Here is a 22,099-nt window from a genome sequence, read left to right on the forward strand (position 1 = left end):
CATAAATGAACATTTTTGGTATAATGATGCCACCACACTGAGTTGCCTCATTTGGAAAGAAATTTAGCTTGTCGATCTTTCAGATTTCTTTTCCCCTGATTATGGCTTCGTTGAAATTGGATGTTAGAATTTTATAAGCAACTGATGCAATTATTCTGGTTTCTGATTGCAGATAATTGCACTTAGCAGACATATTAAAAACCTAGCTAGTTACAACATTGTAGACTTGCTAATCACATCAATTCGAATCAAGGGAAGGATTGAAAACCATTGACTAAAAAGCTGTCCTTTTCAGTAATTTCTGCTCAAATGGATTTTTTTTTTAATTCAGCTGTGTTTGATTCAACAGGTGTGGTTCCTGTCACCATTGTCACAGTATGCAAACATGAACACAGAAGAGATAGTACTGTATCAATAATTGTGCTGTCTCCTGCCACTTGTAAAGAAAATAATCATATAGGGAGCATGGGGCAGAGTGTTTTCTAACACAGTTGGGCTCTTTTATCACTATTCCCATTTTTGATCTCTAGGTGCAATAATATCTCTACAGAGCTAAATTGGGCAATGAACATACTACCCCACAATTGTGCAACATCTTGAAAGGTTATCAAAATCATTGGAATATTTTACACTCACCGGCCACTTTAATAGCAACTTGTTCTTGTTTCTAAGATTCCTGTTCTTGGCTGGCAGGAGCGGAACCCAATGTGGTCTTCTGCTGTTGCATGCTGGTTTTCTGCGGTTACATGCTGCTTTTCTGCTCACCACAGCTGTAAAGAGTTGCTACGAGTTGTTATATCCTTCCTGGCAACTTGAACCAATCTGTGCCGAGTTTCCCAAAAGCATCGTAGCACAAAGATCATCATTAAATGGTAGAGTGAGCAGCAAAACGAACACTCTCTCTCCTAGTTAAGATGCTCTTAGCATTAAGAGGCTTTTGGGAAACCCACCACTGGCCATTTTCCTCTGACCTCTCTTATCAACAAGGCATTTCCTCCCACAGAACTGTCACTCACTCAGTGTTTTTTGCTTTTTTCACACCATTCTGTTGTTTGTGAAAATCCCAGGAGATCAGCAGTTTCTGAAATACTCAAACCAGTCCATCTGGCACCAACACCCATACCACAGTGAAAGTCACAGAGATCACAATTTTTCCCATTCAGATGTCTGAAGTGAACATTAACTGAAGCTCTTGATTTGTATCTGCATGATTTTATGCATTGTGCTGCTGTCAAGGGATTGGTTGATTAGAGAACTGCATAAAATCACAGGTGGATGGGTGTTCCTAATAAAGTGGCCAGTGAGTGTATATCAGTCAAATAGCAATATTTTAAAAATAATTTCTCACTTAAAAGAGGTAATTAGTATTTCAACAGAATTTAAAATGCTCCAAGTTATGAATGAGGACTTTATGAAGATTAACATTTGTTGAATTTTAGTGCTCCACCTGCCTTGATGGATTAAGCACCACTCACAGTGGGGTGTGTGTGTGTGTGTGTGTGTGTGAGAGAGATAGAAAGAGAGAAAGAGAGAGAGAGAGCACAGTTATTTTGCTGGTGTGTAAATCCTGTAACTAATAATATAGTGTAAAGTCCTATAATTGTCTATTTATAAATTCAACATGAGCTTCAATTAACTTGTAATTTTAAAAAATCTTGAAAGGATTCAAAAGTACACAAAAGTAAAAGCAGAAAATCCACTTCTCGATAATTAATCCACTTACTGTTTGCTAGTTTGCATGGATCAGCATCAGACTGGTTTCAACATTAGACTGGTTTCCCCCAAAATAATGTGCTTTTTTTGTGTTATTTAAACAGAAAGGATACACTATATGGCCAAAAGGTTGTGGACACCTGAACATCACCCATATTTGCTTTGTAAACCTCTCATTCCAGATTTAGTCCTACTTTGTTGTGATAATAATCTCCATTCTTCTGGGAAAGCTTTCCACTATTGGAGCATGGCTGTGAGGATTTGCCCATTCAGCCACAAGAGCATTAGTGAGGTCAGGTGCTGATGTCAGGCAAGGAGTCCTAAGGCATAGAACTAAAGCTCTTCTTTGCGTTGAGGTCAGGGCCACTTGAATACTTTCACTCCAACTTTGACAAACCATGTCTTATTGGAGCTCACTTTGTGCACAGGGGCACTGGAGCCAATTTGGAGCCAAGTGTGAGTCATAAACATAAAATGTAATTTATAAGAATCAACAAAGTCACTTAGAATCACAGTTTTGTTGGAAAGTGATATTACAGCATAGATTAACCTTAGCTATTTTGAGCAAAATGAGCAGCTGGTAATGAATTAGGACTGAGACTAATGACTAAAGAATTAAAATGAAAAGCAAACAATATTTTATGACCTAAATTGTACTGTCCCCTGAATAATTCTTCACTCCAGCTTGAGTCATTTGGAAATATTTCATACAGAATTTATTTGGAAAAATATTAAGGTGATTTTCTTCATGAACAACACTTATAAAACAATTCCCGTAAGATTTAACGCCACAATTAAATACATTACTGTTGGAAAACAGTCACTATGACACGAAGTGCCTTATATACAATATACAAATTTGCAAAATGAGAAAGAAAAATTAAATTATATCTGGGTTAACTTCACAAAAACCCCAAAACAAATGAAATCACAAATAGCATTTAAATAAAAACAATATTTCAGCTTAAAAATCACATCAGTAACTGAACAGTTTTGATGGCGGTGTTTTTCCTCTCCTGACCTGTGTAACGGGTCAGAGATAGACACTGCAGTCAGTGCATACTTATATGCAGTAATTACATTTGAATGTTAAATACATTTTTTTTAAAAAGCAACCCTCCATAGTGCAATGAGGTTTAAAAAAAAAAAAAGAAAAAAAAACCTCCCTACAGGAACTGCAAACAAGTTCATCTGACACATTCCTGGGAAATAAACTTTGAGAGTGCGAGCCAGTATGGCTCAACATCCTTTTTCTGCAGTCACTGTGCTTACTTCAGTTGAGAACCAGCTCATTCTGAATTTCACCATGAACATAAGACCCACAGCAGCAGTCACAAGAAGGAAACCTTCCCTCTGGTTTGAGCAGCATATACTGGAGTAAAACCTCCTGTAGAGCAAGACGAGCTACAGCTCTGTTGTGGCATTATACCTGCAGAAAAGAAACGATAAATTCAGTTTTCTTTTAGTTGCCAGAAGATGTGCAAAGTTCCATACTGTATTTGTAGGTGACTTGCAAGTTACTTAGAGATAAACTCACCTCAGTTGCAATAATACATTCATCCTTTTCATCTGATATTACAAAGACAGACTGGTACTTTGTGTCTTTGCATGCAGCTTCTGGACTTTTCTCTGACATCTCACTAAAATTCAAAGATAAAAAAGTTAGGTACAGATTTGGAAACCCAACTGATAGAAAGATTCCCGTCAAGCACAACTGATTTCTCTGACAACATTTCAGGATTAATCACCTTTTTAAATGTTTTCTGTGTCTTTCTTCTGAGTCAGAGTCAAGAGCTTCACATTTTACATCGTTTTTCTCCAAGTCCTCTTTTCCAATCTCCTCTTGCTTAAGCTCATGAACAAGATTGTAATCCACTAATGAATAGCGAGACTTGTAACCTTTCTTTTCTACACCTGTGGCGTCACTCTGAAAGTCCACCTTCTTGTTGGTGTTCTTCACCTGCGTCGTGCCTATAATGCTGACGGTCAGGTCCTTCTCTCGACTGCAGTTGTTGGTCAAGTTGTTCATGGTCTCACTTTCAATATGACTCTCAGCTTGCTGACTACTCTGCTGTAGTTTTATGCGGATGTACACGACCAAGACAGCACACCCAAGCAGGAGCAAAAGCACCAAAATAATCCCGGCACAAACTGCCGTCCATGGAAATAAGTTGTCCTCCTCATCGTCAGAGTACCTTTTATCAGCTCCCTCTACAACAGGCTGTCCTTGAGGGTTTTCAGGGAGCAAGAATTGACAGTTACGTCCTCCGTATCCAGGAATGCAGGCACACACATAGCGATTATCCCTTTCATGACATGTAGCTCCATTGTGGCAAGGGTTATGTGCACACTTATTAACAGGCAGGCTACAGTTCTTGCCAGCGTATCCAGGTGGGCAGGTACAGGTGTAGTCGTTGACTCCATCTTGGCATGTTCCTCCATTCTGACAGGGGTAGCCAGCACACTCATCAATATTGTCATCACAGTGTGTGCCTGTAAAACCCTCTGGACATTGGCAGAGATAGGAGTCCACAAGGTCTAGGCATCGGGCGCCTGAGAAAGATTTGAAATAAGAGATAGTAGATAAATTGATTCCGATGCCACTAAACATCCAAAACTGAAATCAATTTTTGAATCATTTCAAATAAAATTGAGCATTAGTATACCATTTGAGCATGGATTGGAACTGCAATGATCAATCTTCTTTTCGCAATTAAAGCCAGCGTAGCCTGTGGGACACTGACAGAAGTATCCTCCATCAGGATTGTCGACACACCGTCCACCATTGAAGCAGGGACCATCAGCACAAGTCATGGCACTCAGCTCACAGTTTCTTCCATAGAAGCCAGGAGGACAGGTGCAACTATATGTGTTCTCAAGATCCTGTGAAACCAAAGGAATTACTGCATAAGGACAAGGTGTTTTGAGAAACGGGGTTCCAGGTTTGAAGAGCTTAGTGTCTTGATGTCAAATCATCTTTATGGTCAAACCTCAAATGTATCACCTTGAGCAATAATACTTACAGTGCAGCTTCCTCCATTTCTGCAGGGGCTGTCAGAGCACTCATTCACCTCAATCTCACAGCTCGCCCCAGTGAAACCAGGCTTGCAGGTGCATGTGTAGCTGCCTTGACCAGTGTTAGTGCAAGTGGCTCCATTCTGGCATGGTTTATGGTGTGTGCAGTAATTAAGATCTGAAACACAATGCAAAGTATTACTCTTCCAGTTCCATATTCTGCAAAAGGTACCAGGTACCACATGTTGCTGATGCATAAATGCAATGTTGAAACAAGATTAACCTTGGTTGCAGAAGAGGCCACCCCAGCCCTCTTGACAGTTGCACTGCCATGGTTGCTGACAGGTGCCATGTAAGCAACCAGGGTAACGGATACAGTTGTCACAGTATTTTCCACTGAAGCCCACCCTGCATCTAAAGCAACACAGAAAACAGATTAGGATTCATCCTCTTGTGCAATAAAACTAGTTCAACTTTCATAAAACTTTTATACTTACTTGCATTCACCAGGTTTGTCACAAAACCCATGCTCCTCATCACAGCCTGGGAGACAGATTGCTACAGAGAGAAGAAAATCGATAAATTAATTGTGGCATACAACTATCTTTGACACAAGACGCCTGAATGATAACTTGTGTCAAAGATGTTACAAGCTGCCACAACTCATCATCATCGTTCGGCCTCGGCTGAGATAAATTGTCTAACGTTTTTCCACACATTCCTTTCAGGCATTGCAAATTTCAGGTCCTGTACGCCACAGGATACTGGAATCGATGTACAGGACCTGAAATTTGCAATGCCTGACAGAAATGTGTGGAAGAACGTTAGGCGATTTACCTCAGCCGAGGCCAAAGAATGATGATGATGATGATGATGACTTGTGGCAACTAGTAACATCTCTGATGCAAGTTATCATTCAGGCACATTTGCCAATCATTTCTGAAACAAATTCAGTAATTCATTCCGCTGTGGGCTAGAATGGATGTGTAGGTGCCTGAATGTGAATGTGCCCCATGTGTAGGTGCCTAGAAAAACATGCTCCTGTCATCACCCTGGGAAAAAGACCCTGCTCTGCTTAACACACTCGAACTCGTACAAAAGATTTACAAACAAAAGCCTCCTTTTCTTCAACCGGTGGGTCAGAAGTTCCTTTTTTCACTTTGTTCATCCAGCCCCCTCCCCATAATGTCGCAGAGATAAGGGTGGACAGCTGGTGGACACGCTGCTAGTGCAGGACAGCTGCTGTATTGTCTTCTCTCACTCAGCAGCTGCCCGCTTCTAACAATACATCACCGCGCTGAGCCAATCAGCGCTAAGCGCTCCGCCAAACAGCCAATCAGGTCAAGACTTCAGTCCATGGCACGCGTGCTATTAGTATTATTTAGCTAACGGCTCTGTTTTGAATTACATGTCGCAAGGAGCACTTCCGCACTGAGGGAGGCAAATCATTTGATGCAAGATATTAGAGGAATTCTCACGTGATAAATAGGTGTTCAAAGTTACAGTTCCCCTCAAATACTTACGTTCTGTGCAGTATTGGCCTTTCCATCCTGAATTACAGATGATTTCTCCACGCTCTCCGCATGTGAAGTGGCCAAAGGCGTCGTCTCTTGGACGGCAAAACACCGAGCAGCCTTCACCATAGTAATGTTCATCACACACAAATCTGTACGAGTACTTCAGCTCTGTTCTCCCAGCCATTTGGAGATCTTGGGACCACTCTTCTCCGACCGTCAAGTGCCTCTGGGTCGTCATACGACTGATCAGACGTTCTGGGTTTTCTTGAACACAAAGCGATGTGTTAATTCTTGCATCCAGCCCTGACAAAATGGACACTGTTACTGTTTTGAAACTTTTAGCTGGTCTTACCGGTTGATAAATCCTCAGGAGAATCTGTATGCAGCGCCTCGATAATTAGTGAAAACGTCCCCTGTGAGGTGAGAAAGGAAGTTAACTTAAATGATGAGGTTAAAAAACAAAACCCTGTGTTGTTTATGGAGACATTCTTACAGTAGGAATCCTGGTGTCTAATGGAAGCTGAGGACAAATGAAGGTGTGATAACTCTGGGGTTCATGCTGCTTGGCACTAAAATGAAAGCTTTCGGAAGTTCATGCTGAGCTGGCAATAATATCTCTAGGGATGTAACATCTCCATGCCTTCAGCACTTCAACAGCTACTAATTTAGCTTGCATTAGAGTATAACTGACTAATGATGCTTCATCACCTCAGTGTAGAGAAATCTCTGAACCTACTCACCGGCCATGTAAATCCAAAAGGGAAGCGCACTGGGTGTTGATGAAGGTGCTGTCTGAAAGACTTTCAGGGACTTGAAATGAGTTTGATCCGAGAACAGGGGTAGTAATTCCGCCATAAGTGCACGGAGGCTCTGGGGACACGTTCGCCTGGTAATGCTTGAGGCAAATCCTAAAAAAGGTTTTGCATTCACACTGCTGAATCGCCGGCAAGGATCCTCCTTTACAGCAATTAGTGTTAGCTGTTATTCCTTTCTTATTGAGAAATTCATGCAACTTCAACTCAAAAACCCCAGAGCATAAAATCTGAAAAAGAAAAAAATATATATATAAATATATAGGCAGCACACTGAATAATTCAAAGCTTTCATTTCAGCTTGCGCGTCGTGAACAAATGCCCTTACCTGGCTGAGCATGGCACAAAGGATGGCAGCTATCATAAGTCGCCCCATGGTGGTAAAGATCTTCAACAAGATGTTACACGTCCACGGGTCGGCTCGCTCAAGAAGTCATGTAAACTCCAACTAACACAAGTTGAAGGAAGAAGTAAATTCTTCAACAGATGCACTTTTTTAAATTGCTATTATTATTTGGTTTATTTTCTTCTGCAGGTCATGTCTTGCAAAAAAAAAAAAAAAAAAGAAAGAATAATAATAATCCCAAATGGCGCAGGAAAAAAAAAAAAACAGTGATAACTCCCAAGTTGTCAGTGCGTCCGGTTCACTTGCACTTTCCACATAAAGATGCAGCAGACAGACAGCAGGTCGAGATTGTGCTGTTTACTTTGCGCTCATGTGGACTGATGTGTCCGGGTCCAGACGCTTTTACTCCGACGCTCCTGGTTCCATTGGAGAAACACTGAGAGTGTCTGTGTGTGTGTGTGTGTGTGTCTGATGTCCCAGTCCGCCTGCTGCCCGTTATATACACAGTGCGCCTTCTAGGGTAATGAGATGCAAATAAGAGCTACTCCCCAATCTGGCTCGGGTTGTCACAAAGGGACACTTTTCCACCCCATCCACCCTCCCCCTCCCCTCACACACACACACACACACACACGCACGCACCCAAAGATCGCCAAATGGTCACTGAGCTGTAAAATGTGCAACCTTTCTCCACTGCAAAAAAAAAAGAGTGTGGGGAAAAGTCTCATTTACATAAAGAAAAAAAATCAACCCCAAGAATCCTACACATCTGGGCACAAACGTTCAAATTACATCACATATCCATGGACATTACACAGCCTTTCAAAGTTCAAAGGTTACAAATAAAACAGGTATTAAAGGATATCACCTGTCTCTAAATGTGAAATCTCAACATTGATCGTGGATAATGTAATTCAATTGATTAAAAAAAAAATACATAATATTAAATAGCATTGAATTTGGTTAGTAGATGTTGAATCCCTGATTTGTTTTGATTATTATATCATTGATCAGTTTAAGAGGTGGAACAATAGCCTGTTTGAAGGATCATAGTCAGAAGGTTTTACACCTGTTGCACTTGCAAAACTTAATGTCAAGCTTTGCTGCAAGTTCAAGCAAATTTTTAAAGTGTGTTTTTAAGCACTACGCACTACAAATTGTGTGTGTGTGTGTGTGTGTGTGTGTGTGTGTGTGTGTGTGTGTGTGTGTGTGTGTGTGTGTGTGTAAAATACAATCTAGGCTAGATATGAAACTTCTTTTTTTTTCTCTTTATTGGTAACCAGTGAGTTCACAAAAGCATACATACAGAAAAATAGCATCTTCTGGACCATTACATTTTAAATATTCAGCAATACCAAATGAATATAAGAGATGCCTTCACAAGTAAAACAATAATAATAATAATAATAATAATAATAATAATAATAATAATAATAATAATAATAATAATAATAATAATAAATACACAGAATGAAGACAATATAAATCAATATAAAAAAAGAACAGTGCTCACAAGAATAACCCCAATTCTTGCTTATGACACTGCACAGCTCCATCAAGATTATACAAAGCAAGAGTAAAAATAAAAATGACTTTCTTAAAAGAATACAAAGGTGCTGTCTCTTGATCATGATCATCTAATGATCTACTGTTCATTGGCCCTTAGTGAAGGCTTATCTGGTACCGTCAACAGAACTATGTACAGTATAGAACTGGGAGGAATGGTATTATTTGAAAGTAGAATAAAATAAAAAACAGAAATGAAAAGAAAAAAAGAAACTTTTTTGTTACAGTTCAGGTTATTTGTCTTAACTGTACACATTTTAGTAAAGACAGGCTTGCTGTAAAGTTTATATTTTAACTTCTTGTGGGCAGTAAAGTTTAGAGGGTGTGTGTCGCTCGCGTGGCTGTCATTAAAACACTTTGTTATTGTGTGAGGGAAGAATAAGTTTGTTCTTTGTGCTCTCAGCTGTATGGTAATGCGGCCCAGCACCTGCTCCCTTCACAATGTAGTAGAGAGAGAGAGAGAGAGAGACTCTGAGCAGAAACATCGCCTGAATAACTGCCCCCTTTTGAGTGCATTCTCTCAACAACAACAACAAAAACAAAATAAAACACGTTCACTTCATCGTGATTATGAAATTAAATTACACAACCGTTCTCGTCGCCTGGCGATTTGCGCATGCGCGCGCGCCTGTGTGTGTGTGTGTGTGTGTGTGTGTGTGTGTGTGTGTGTGTGTTCATGCGTGAGGGTGGTCTTCATTAGGGCGTTAATTGAAACGACTAGCCGTTTTTATCCTGCAGGAATGCAAATGCATTCGAATATTTTTTTAATCGAATTTTTTTAAAGCTGTTTTCAAAGCAGAAAGCAGGTGTAGACACATAAACCGCTTTATAGAATGTAGATTAATATGAAAGTGGATGAATTACAATTTATTATGGAATGCAAATTGATCTTGAGAGGGTGACAGTATAGCCTGATACAGCACAATCTAATTAAGATGGATTTATTTTGGATTTGGACCGAAAAGAAGAAGAAGAAGAAGAAGAAGGGATCATTCTCATCAAACTGATATTTGCAACCCACAGCAACTCCTTTAAAATCATAGCCCACAGATGTCAAAGCAAACGTCCTCAATCATGCCATCAGAAATGGCGATGCTTTTTATTCCGAATAAATCCATCTATACAGCTTCCAGCTGAACAGTGGAAACATCCCCAACCATCTCTCATCACATCACAGGGGACAATCCTTTATCCGGACGTAGCACACATTTCACGATTACCACAGCAAAGCGTATCTGAAAGGCAAAGTGAAACCTCTTGGATTTATGCCCACTTCGTTTATTCTTTTCAAGAATAATTTATGCCACGCGATTCTGTCTTGGTTAAATCAAGCAGAAAGCCCCTCTCTCTTCTTTCTCCCCTTCTCCCTCCTTTCTGGAGCTGGACTATGGAGAGACTGTTTAACTTAAGTGTTTCTATAGGGGGCTGTTGTACTTTAACTCCTGCCCACCAGTAGCTGTGCTGAACAAAGCCCAGGACTCGAGGTTCGACTATTCATCTTTTCTCTGCGCTTTAATTTTCATTGATTTTGAATACAAGGGGAGCCCTTTGGGGATTCTCTCTGAAGGCCACGACACGCCTTTAGACGAGCTCAGCACCCCTCCCCTCCTCTCCCCTCCTCCTCCTCCTCCTCCTCCTCCTCTCCTCTCCCAAGCCAACCATCTGCTCCCAACCAAATGGCGTGTTTTTTCTCCTTCTTCTTCCTCTTCTTCTTCTTCTTCTTCTTCTTCTTCTTCTTCTTCTTCCCTACATTACAACTGCATGTCTCCACTGTTCCTGCGCACAGCACAGAGTCTTCCTCTAAACTGGACTGGAAGCACAGCAAAGAAGTGAATGGCAGGCCACTGGCCATATGGTTAAGGAAGCTGGAAGAGAGTAAAAGTGGCCCGTGGGAACTCTTATAACAATGTCATAGTTATAATGTACTAGAATAAAACAGGGGTTACCCACAGATCAACAGGATAATAGAAAACGCCACACTTCCCTGATCACTGATTTGATATGATGAGCTGAATTTATTATATGCATTGATGCATAACTGCTTTCTCGAGGCCAAACAGAGCCTACCTCATCTAAACAGCTGCTAGTTTGTTTATACTGCTTATTTCATGTTTCATGTTTACCAGCTATACCTCAAGTGCCCTTGTCTGTTTGGTTATTTGAACCAATTTGTGTGTGTGTGTGTGTGTGTGTGTGTGTTTAGTCTATGTCAAGTTCATATCTAGAGTGTTTATACTGTTTATATTGTCTGTCTGAGTGTTTAGTCTGTGTGTAGTTCTTATCTAGTGTTTACTCTGTTTATATTGTCTGAGTGTTTAGTCTATGTCTTGTTCTTGTGTTTATACTGTTTATTTATACTGTTTGAGTGTTTAGTCTATGTCTAGTTCCTATCTAGAGTGTTTATACTGTTTACATTTTTTTTTTCAATTATTCTATTTTTATTTATTGCATTGCCTGTTTGCACCGTGGGTCAGAGAGGACTGATATTTCATCTGTGCTGTATGTATAGCATATTTGACAATAAAAGTTGACTTGACTTGACTTAAATGAGCTCTGTGGCTTTTTGAGGTTTTATATGAGAGAAGAGACAAACTGCAGCAACGTGACGTAGCACAAGTCGCGCGCCGATTACAATGACAAAGGGGCGGTCGCGTGGCTCGAGCCTGCGCGCGTGATTGATAAGAAGCAGCGCAGGGGATGAAAACCTCCACCATTCAGGTGCATTTAATGGCAAACGACCATCTGTGGTCTCTGCATGTTTTCTCTTTGTGTACTAACAGTCCAGCGACGAGATTAACAGATTAGTACTGGTTCTAGGCAGGTCTTTGTATTTTAAGTCCGATTAATTTTGCCAGCTGCTACAAAGAAGCAGGGAATCCTCAGTGTGTGTGTGTGTGTGTGTGTGTGTGCAGGATGAATTCTTCGGGTGAAGAGAGTCGCGTGCCGATGCCCCTTAGAGAACATCTGCCCCTTTTCCCCAGGGTGGTTTTGTTCATTTGAGAGCCTTCAAACGAAAGAGGAAAAAAAAATCAATAACCCACAAACTGTTAATTATAAGTGGTGTGATATAAATCAGTACTATGTACACTACCGTTCAAAAGGTTGGGGTCACTTTGAAATGTCCTTATTTTTTGAAAGAAAAGCACTGTTCTTTTCAATGAAGATCACCTTAAACTAATCAGAAATCCACTCTATACATTGCTAATGTGGTAAATGACTCTTCTACACTCTAAAAAATAAAGGTGCTTCAGTGGTTCTTCAAATCTCTGGATGGTTCCATGGAGAGTTAACTCTGTAATGAACCATTACATTATGCGAAAGGTTCTTCACATTGGAAATGGTTCTTCAGAGCCTGGCATTCTCTTACCATTTGCTGGTCAATGCACATAGGCTATGTTTACACAAATCTGTCTGCACTGCTCAAACAAATGGTTTAAATGGTTCTTTAAAGAACTGTTGCATAAACGGTTCTTTGAAGCCCTGAAAAAGGTTCTTCTATGGCATCGGCCTGAAGAACCGGTACTGGCCCCATTATTTTTTAGAGTGTAGCTGCAAATGTCTGGTTTTTGGTGCAATATCTCCATAGGTGTATAGAGGCCCATTTCCAGCAACTCTCACTCCAGTGTTCTAATGGTACAATGTGTTTGCTCATTGCCTCAGAAGGCTAATGGATGATTAGAAAACCCTTGTACAATCATGTTAGCACAGCTGAAAACAGTTGAGCTCTTTAGAGATGTTAGGGTTTTGCTGGGATTCGAACCTGGTTCGTTGGTGTGATAATCCAGCAAACCCCCACTAGGCCACCAGGGGGATGACTCAAATGCAGAGGCGTGAGGCGGAAGTAGAAAAAGAATCAAAAGGTTTATTTAAACTATATACACTATATACAGGGCAAAACAAAAGACAAAAAAAAACCAAAGAGTATAATCCAAAAGAAAAGCAAAGTGCAAAAATACAAAAGCTAAGAAGATCAAAAAACACAGTACAAAGGAAACTGGAGATAAACATAACAGCACAAAGACTCCGTGACAAGAGGACTGAACTCAGGGGTATAAATAGACAAACTAATTAAGGACACAGGTGAAGATAATTAGGCAATTAACACAAACACAAAACACAGGAACAGTGGTGGCCTCTAGAGGCCAAAATAAACACGACATGAAAAGGAAATAACAGCGGCCTCTAGAGGCCAAAACAGTCCTAGTCCTAACAGGACCCCCCCCTCTAGGAGCGTCTCCTGACGTTCCCAGGGCGATCCGGATGGGCCGAATGGAAGTCCCGACATAGTTCTTTATCAAGGACATCCCGAGCAGGAACCCAGCAGCGCTCCTCAGGACCATAGCCCTCCCAGTCCACCAGATATTGCAACCCGCCGCGGACCCGGCGGGAGTCAAGCAGGCGATTCACAGTGAACACAGTCTGCCCCTGGAAGATGCGGGGGGGTGGGGGGTTCCTAGGGGCAGGGGCATACGTAGACGTCAGTACGGGCCGTAACAGGGAAACATGGAAAGTGGGATTGATCCTCAGAGTCCGGGGCAACTGGAGCCGGTAGGAGACAGGGTTCACCCTGCGCACCACCTTGAAGGGGCCAATGTAGCGAGGAGCAAGCTTGCGGTTCTCCACCCGCAGTGGAAGGTCCTTAGTGGACAGCCAAACACGCTGCCCAGGGCGGAAAGCGTGTGCAGGTCTTCTATGGCGGTTGGCCTGAGTCTGGTTGGTTCTGGAGGTCTGTATGAGGGTCTTCCTGACCTTGCTCCAGGTCTTGCGACACCGTCTCACATATTGGTTGACCGAGGGCACCCCCGCGTCCTCCTCCTGGTCCGGGAACAGAGGTGGCTGGAACCCGAATTGGCACTGGAATGGCGACAGCTTGGTGGCCGATGACTGCAGGGTGTTGTGGGCGTACTCCGCCCATGGCAGCCAGGTGCTCCACGATGTCGGGTTATCCATAGCCAGGCCTCGCAGGGTGGTTTCCAGGTCCTGGTTGAGCCTCTCCGTCTGACCATTGGACTGTGGGTGAAACCCAGAGGAGAGGCTGGCAGTGGCTCCGATGACCTTGCAGAACCCGTGCCACACTCGGGAGGAGAACTGGGGCCCTCGGTCTGAGACGATGTCCTGTGGAAGACCAAAGACTCGGAAGACATGATTAAACAAAAGTTTCGCAGTTTCAAGAGCAGAGGGGAGTTTGCACAGTGGTATGAAGCGGCAGGCCTTGGAGAATCTGTCAACTAAGACCAAAATGACCGTGTTACCTTGTGACTCAGGGAGACCCGTGATAAAGTCGACTGCCACGTGGGACCAGGGACGCCGGGGAATGGTCAGAGGATGCAGGAGACCCTGGGGACGCTGTCGTGGGTTCTTGGTTCTGGTGCAAACCTCACAGGACAGGACAAATGACCTTACTTCCTTCTCCATGTTAGGCCACCAGAAGCGTCTTTTCAGGAAGTCCAGGGTCCTCCGAGCTCCCGGGTGGGCGGTGAGAGGGGAAGAGTGACCCCACTGGAGAACCTTGGCCCGGGCTTGATGTGGGACGTACAAGAGGCCTGGTGGCCCCGTCCCAGGACCGGGGTCCTGGCATTGGGCTCGTCGGACAGCCTCCTCAATACCCCAGCGGACAGGGGCCACAATCCGGGACACAGGGATAATAGGCCCGACTTCATTCTCCCTGTTAGTGGCAGAGAACAGTCTGGACAGTGCATCAGGTTTGGTGTTCTTGGAGCCGGGGCGGTATGAGAGGGTGAAGTCAAACCGACTGAAAAACAGGGCCCACCTAGCCTGTCGAGGGTTCAGTCTCTTGGCTTGCTGGAGGTACTCCAGGTTCTTGTGGTCAGTCCAAACCAGGAATGGATGTTGTGCTCCCTCCAGCCAGTGCCTCCACTCCTCAAGGGCCAGTTTGACCGCTAGCAGTTCTCGATCCCCCACATCGTACCGGGACTCAGCAGGACTCAGGCGGTGGGAGAAGTAAGCGCAGGGGTGCAGCTTTCCTTCCGAACGTTGAGAGAGCACCGCGCCGACACCACTGTCCGAGGCGTCCACCTCCACGATGAATGGTTGGGAGGTGTCCGGGAGAACCAGAATGGGTGCCGTGCAGAAGCGGTCCTTGAGGTCTTTGAACGCCTTTTCTGCCTGAGGAGACCAGCCATAAGATCCACCTGTCCCTTTGGTGAGGTCAGACATGGGTGCTGCTACAGAACTGAAGTTCCTGATGAACTTGCGGTAGAAGTTAGCGAATCCTAAGAACCGCTGAACCTCCTTAACGGACTTGGGAGTAGGCCAATCCCGGACGGCCAGGGTCTTGGCAGGGTCCATTTGGAGTTGGCCTGTCCGTACAATAAATCCCAGAAAGGAGACCTCGGGAACATGAAATTCGCATTTCTGGGCCTTGGCGAACAGATTGTTCTGTAGCAGCCTCTGGAGAACCTGGCGGACATGGTGGCGGTGCTCCTGCACGGTCTTGGAAAAGATAAGGATGTCGTCGAGGTAGACAAAAACGTATAGGTTAATCATGTCCCTTAAGACGTCGTTGATTAGGGCCTGAAAAACAGCTGGTGCGTTGGTGAGTCCGAAGGGCATCACCTGGTATTCGTAGTGCCCAGACGGGGTGTTAAAGGCAGTCTTCCACTCGTCTCCCTGTCGGATACGGATGAGGTGGTATGCGTTCCGTAGGTCCAACTTGGTGAAGACGGTGGCGCCTTGGAGCAGGTCGAAAGCTGTGGACATCAGCGGAAGGGGATATCGGTTGCGCACAGTGATCTTATTCAGGCCCCTGTAATCAATACATGGTCGGAGCCCCCCATCCTTCTTGCCGACAAAGAAGAAGCCGGCTCCAGCAGGTGAAGTGGAGGGTCGAATAAACCCAGAGACCAGGGCATCTTTGAGGTATTCCTCCATGGCCTTGCGTTCTGGCTGAGAGAGTGAAAACAGTCTGCCACGAGGAGGGGTAGTCCCAGGGAGCAAGTCGATGGCACAGTCGTAGGCCCGGTGCGGAGGAAGAATGGCGGCCCTGCTCTTGCTGAATACCTCCTTGAGATCCCAGTACTCTGTGGGAACTTGAGATAACTCGGTGAGATCAGGGGGCTCGGCAGGAGACACAGGAGAGCTAGAGAGCAGACAAGAGGCATGGCATGCAGGGCCCCATTCCACAACCTGGCTTGTTACCCAGTCTATGCGAGGGTTGTGGCGAGTAAGCCAAGGAAGGCCTAGAATAACTGGGAACTCAGGTGAAGGAATCAGGTGCAGGGATATTTCTTCCTTGTGACCTTGAGACTGGAGGAAGACTGGAGAAGTAACTTGGGTGACTCTTCCATCACCTAACGCTTGGCCATCGAGGGCAGACACAGACAGTGGGACTTCAAGAGGTGCAGTCGGAATATTGATGCTTTGGGCGAAGTGAATATCCATAAAGTTCCCAGCCGCCCCTGAGTCTAACAAAGCTTGACAAGAGTGGACAGACTCACCCCAGGAGATGGAGACCGGGATGTAGATTCCTTGGCCAGGGAGTCCGGGAGAGAGGGTAGGCCCCGTCACAACCCTCCCTCGGCTGGACGGGGCGGTCCTTTTCCCAAGAGTTCGGGACATGATGCTCGGAAGTGACCAGGCTTGCCACAGTAGATGCAGCACTTGTCCCTCCTTCTGCGCTCCCTCTCAGATGCGGAGAGGCGAGTACGACCCACTTGCATGGGTTCTGGACAGTCACTGAAGGAGGTAGACGGTCTCCAGGTAGAGGTAGGGAGGCTGGGGGGGCTCAAGGCTTGGTGGCGTTCTCTCATCCTGTTGTCCAGACGAATAGCATGTGAGATGAGGGTTTCGAGGTCACTTGGGCATCCAATAGAGGCCAGACCGTCCTTGATGGGGTCAGACAGACCATGGTGGAAGGCTGACACCAGGGCAGTCTCGTTCCATCCACTTACTGCTGCGAGTGTTCGGAACGAGATGGCGTAATCTGCGACGCTTCCTCCTTGCCGGATGGACATGAGCTTTCGGGCTGCGTCGGTACTGATGTCTGCCTGATCGAAGACCCGAAGCATCTCTTCAGAAAACAGCTGGAAATCAAAGCACTCAGGTCCCTGTCTTTGCCAGATAGCAGTAGCCCAGGCTCGCGCCTTACCAGCTAATAAGGTGATCACAAAGGCAATCTTGCGGCGATCCGTAGTGTAGGTGGTAGGCTGAAGCTCAAAGGTGAGTTGACACTGGGTAAGGAACTCTCGGCACTCACTGTGCTTGCCGTCATACCTCTGTGGTGCAGGAAGGCTGGGTTCGCGAGGTGAAGAAGGCAGCATTGCAGGAGGCACTGGAGCAGGAGTGGGAGCTGGATCAGGAGCAGGAACTGGATCAGGAGCAGGAACTGGATCAGGAGCAGGAGATGCAGGCAGAGATGTCAGCTGTGCCAGGGTTTTCCCAATTTGCTGAAGCAGTTCCTCGTGGCGAGCGAGGGCCTCACGTTGGCTGGTGAGCGTACGTCCATGAGCGTCCATGGTCGCTCCGAAGCGTGTCAAAGCTGCCATAATTCCCTGAAGGTTGGCCGGGTAGACAGTTGAAGCAGCCTCTGCTGAGTCGGTCATGACGGAGTCTTTCTGTTAGGGTTTTGCTGGGATTCGAACCTGGTTCGTTGGTGTGATAATCCAGCAAACCCCCACTAGGCCACCAGGGGGATGACTCAAATGCAGAGGCGTGAGGCGGAAGTAGAAAAAGAATCAAAAGGTTTATTTAAACTATATACACTATATACAGGGCAAAACAAAAGACAAAAAAAAACCAAAGAGTATAATCCAAAAGAAAAGCAAAGTGCAAAAATACAAAAGCTAAGAAGATCAAAAAACACAGTACAAAGGAAACTGGAGATAAACATAACAGCACAAAGACTCCGTGACAAGAGGACTGAACTCAGGGGTATAAATAGACAAACTAATTAAGGACACAGGTGAAGATAATTAGGCAATTAACACAAACACAAAACACAGGAACAGTGGTGGCCTCTAGAGGCCAAAATAAACACGACATGAAAAGGAAATAACAGCGGCCTCTAGAGGCCAAAACAGTCCTAGTCCTAACAAGAGAAGCTATAAAACTGACCTTCCTTTGAGCAGATTGAGTTTCTGGAGCATCACATTTGTGGGGTCGATTAAATGCTCAAAATGGCCAGAAAAAATGTCTTGACTATATTTTCTATTCATTTTACAACTTATGGTGGGAAATAAAAGTGTGACTTTTCATGGAAAACACAAAATTGTCTGGGTGACCCCAAACTTTTGAACGGTAGTGTAGTTCATTCATCCTGTGAGCTTTATCATATAACAGGCTACTGTACTGCAATACTTTGGGAAGCTACTTGTTGTTTAAACATTCCAAAGAAGTCAAAGCCACAGCTTTTTTTTTTCGTTCATTAAGCAAAATGTAGTAGTGTCTGTAACTGATGGTGAAATAATAAGCTGAAGATTAAAGGCCTCATTACAAAAGCATTGTGTACAAAAGGCAAAGTTGATGATTAGAGCGTTTCTTTCGGGATGCTTCTGGTTGAAGCTGTGTTACAACGAGGCTAGTTTTAAAAGTAGGGGAGAGCGGGGAGACTTGGAACGGGGGAGACTTGGGACAGTTTGTCTCATCTCATCTCATTATCTCTAGCCGCTTTATCCTGTTCTACAGGGTCTCAGGCAAGCTGGAGCCTATCCCAGCTGACTATGGGCAAAAGGCAGGGTACACCCTGGACAAGTCGCCAGGTCATCACAGGGCTGACACATAGACACAGACAACCATTCACACTCACATTCACATCTACGGTCAATTTAGAGTCACCAGTTAACCTAACCTGCATGTCTTTGGACTGTGGGGGAAACCGGAGCACCCGGAGGAAACCCACACGGACACGGGGAGAACATGCAAACTCCACACAGAAAAGCCCTCGCCGGCCACGGGGCTCGAACCCGGACCTTCTTGCTGTGAGGCGACAGCGCTAACCACTACACCACCATGCCGCCCCGGGACAGTTTGTATTCCCATAAATTAATAAGGTTTAAAGTGCATATCCGGGTGGCACGGTGGTGTAGTGGTTAGCGCTGTCGCCTCACAGCAAGAAGGTCTGGGTTCGAGCCCCGTGGCCGGCGAGGGCCATTCTGTGCAGAGTTTGCATGTTCTCCCCGTGTCCGCGTGGGTTTCCTCCGGGTGCTCCGGTTTCCCCCACAGTCCAAAGACATGCAGGTTAGGTTAACTGGTGACTCTAAATTGACCGTAGGTGTGAATGTGAGTGTGAATGGTTGTCTGTGTCTATGTGTCAGCCCTGTGATGACCTGGGGACTTGTCCAGGGTGTACCCTGCCTTTCGCCCATAGTCAGCTGGGATAGGCTCCAGCTTGCCTGCGACCCTGTAGAACAGGACAAAGCAGCTAGAGATAATGAGATAAGATGAGAAAGCGCATATCCTGGACCAATTTTGTTGTTTTTCTTTTATATGAAAGTATGTCCCTTTACATACACATCCAGAAGGGTAATTTTGCACAAGGCCATCCGTCTACAGCAGAAAAAAATAAAATAACAAAACATGTCTGGAAAAATCCCAAGGGAGTCTGGAGCCAGATTCGTGACATCACCTGCGGAACGGCCAGTAGGCTGTGCGAGCAGGCGCAGGCTGCGGAAGCTTTGCGCAGTCTCAGTGCACAGCCTGTGTAGACGAAGCGCTCCCATTTCTCTCTCATTGTCTGGTCTTTTGGAAAACGATGAGTACTAATCCCATCAAGATTGGTGTTGCTACACCCTCCTACGATACATCTGTTAACCATTTTAATAATTACGTGATAATGTTGAAGAAATTTGCGGAAAACCACCAGGTCGTTTTCTCATAAACAAACCAGCGCTGACGTAGGATTCAGAGGGAGGCGTCCCGCACGCGACATCACGAAAATCAACATTTGCCGGGAAATCCAAATGCCAAGTTTTTTCAGAGGCGGACCAATTCGCCTCAAATGGCTTGATTTTAAATGAATATTTCTGGTATTGCGCAAGGTAAAAAAAAAAGCGCAAAATGTGGCAGATATTTGACCAAAGTTTAATATAAAATAGGAGAATTACATTGATCTTGCTCCTGAATTTACCCAAGATGTGCCCTTTAAGATTACATCAGAAGTTAGAGCTTGATCCTTAGAGCAGTGTTGTAGTCGAGTCACTAAACCTCGAGACCCCAGTGTTCAAGTCTGAGTCAAGTCCAAGTTATTAAAAAAAATTTAGAGTTGAGTCCACGATTGATCCGAGTTGAGTCTGAGAACAAGACTTCAACTGCACCCTTTGACAGTTGCTGTTTCAGCGCCATTAACATTAGTTTGTTCCTGAACATGATGTATGAACAGGTGAATGCGCATTCTCTTTCTCAGGGAGTGTGAAGTATTCTGTCAGAGATGGTTGGGAGAAGGATATAAATGCAGAAGGTGTGTTTATTAATACAAGTGAAGACAGGTAAACAATCCAGAATGGCAGGCAAAATTGTAAAACAGTGAAACAGGCAATAGGTTGAGCGAGGCACAAACAGGCTATCGTAGACTTGGCATAATTAAAGATGAGAAACAGGGATCAGGAATCAGGAAACTAAAACAAGGAAATAAGGCTCGGTAATGTGTCAGCAACGCAACTCAATACTTCGCAAAGTAACTGCATTTTCACAGTATTTATATAGGTGCGCTGATTGAGCCTTAATTCTGTGCAGGTGTGAGTCGTTTACGGCATGTGCAAGGGTCCACTTGGTGCACGTGCTGTCCAGAACTTGCCTGAGAGTCTATCTGATGCACACGCCAAGGCGTGACACTCTTGCATGAAATTCGTACAAAAATTAATGTAGATATAAATATCTTATGCTAAATTATTATGGCATGTTACAACAAATAAAGAAAAAATCTGAGTCCTCATCTCCAATTCACGAGTCTGAGTCCAAGTCATCAGTGCTCAAGTCCAAGTCAAGTCACGAGTCCTTAAAATTATGGTACGAGTTGGACTTGAGTCCAAGTCCTGGACTCAAGTACTACAAGCCTGTCTGAGAGTAACCTACTTCCTTTGGAGCCACGAAGCTGGACATTGCAGTAAGGTCTGTGCAGTTCAAAATTTTTGTCAAAAAAAAATTTGTATTGTCTACTTCGCCTCCACCTCCATCCTATGGTGTAATGTATACTGGTGGAGTCGGGATTTGTTAAGAATTAAAGTATGTAGTCTAGAGTTACCATCTCATCTCATTCATTATCTCTAGCCACTTTATCCTGTTCTACAGGGTTGCAGGCAAGCTGGAGCCTATCCCAGCTGACTACGGGCGAAAGGCGGGGTACACCCTGGACAAGTCGCCAGGTCATCACAGGGCTGACACATATGGCCCTTTTCCACTACCCTTTTTCAGCTCACTTCAGCTCGCTTCAGCTCACTTCAGCCCGACACGGCTCGCGTTTCGACTACCAAAAACCAGCACGACTCAGCTCGTTTCAGCCCTGCTTAGCCCCTAAAACTCGCACCGTTTTGGAGTGGGGCTGAAGCGAGCCAAGCCGTGCCGAGTGAGGTTGGGGGCGTGAGCAGACACTCCCCTGTGCACTGATTGGTGAGGAGGAGTGTCCTCACATGCCCACACACGCCCCGCGAGCGCGCTGGGATCTGTAAACACCGCAAACCCGGAAGGAGAAGAATTACGAATTACGAGAATTTCTGAAGCCTTATGCGCCTCGCCTCATCTATACGCTCTTGCCAGTATCTGTTGGCGTTGTCGGTGACAACAAGCCACAGCACCAAGACCAGCAACACTAACGACTCCATGTCCTCCATGTTTATTGTTTACTATTCGGGTCGTGAGACTACCGCTTAAAAGATCACTGAATCAGTGACATACAGAGCATCGTGGACGAGTTCGCGGAGCGCAAGGCTCGTCGTATGCCCTTCAAATAATGCGCGCAGTAGGCTATTGGTGTTTTATTATGAGCCATGTACAGTATGTCGCCGAATGTTTTTTTGTTTCTGAGTTACATGTTCGTTTGAAGGACTTAATGTACAAAATAACATAGTTGCACCCCGTAGTGTTGAAATTGGTAAACACAGTGCATTCAGTGAGGTTTGCACCACCCTCCTTTTATTTCTGACTCTTCCTGTCACCGTTGCAACCTCTGAGCGCTCATT

The 22,099-nt window shown here is 44.7% G+C and overlaps 1 protein-coding gene across 1 annotated transcript; it reads right to left on the reverse strand.

Moving 5' to 3' along the window:
- Positions 1-2,657: 2,657 nt before the first annotated feature.
- On the reverse strand, positions 2,658-7,433 carry dld (deltaD). Its single transcript, XM_060924938.1, is given in 12 exon segments — positions 2,658-3,142; positions 3,251-3,353; positions 3,462-4,266; positions 4,380-4,596; positions 4,737-4,906; positions 5,012-5,142; positions 5,226-5,286; positions 6,252-6,509; positions 6,598-6,658; positions 6,986-7,018; positions 7,021-7,287; positions 7,386-7,433. Coding segments are annotated over 12 exon segments (2,160 nt in total). The 3' UTR covers positions 2,658-3,136.
- Positions 7,434-22,099: the final 14,666 nt, after the last annotated feature.

This window comes from Neoarius graeffei, chromosome 7 (assembly GCF_027579695.1).
Source record: "Neoarius graeffei isolate fNeoGra1 chromosome 7, fNeoGra1.pri, whole genome shotgun sequence".
Lineage (NCBI taxonomy): Eukaryota > Metazoa > Chordata > Actinopteri > Siluriformes > Ariidae > Neoarius > Neoarius graeffei.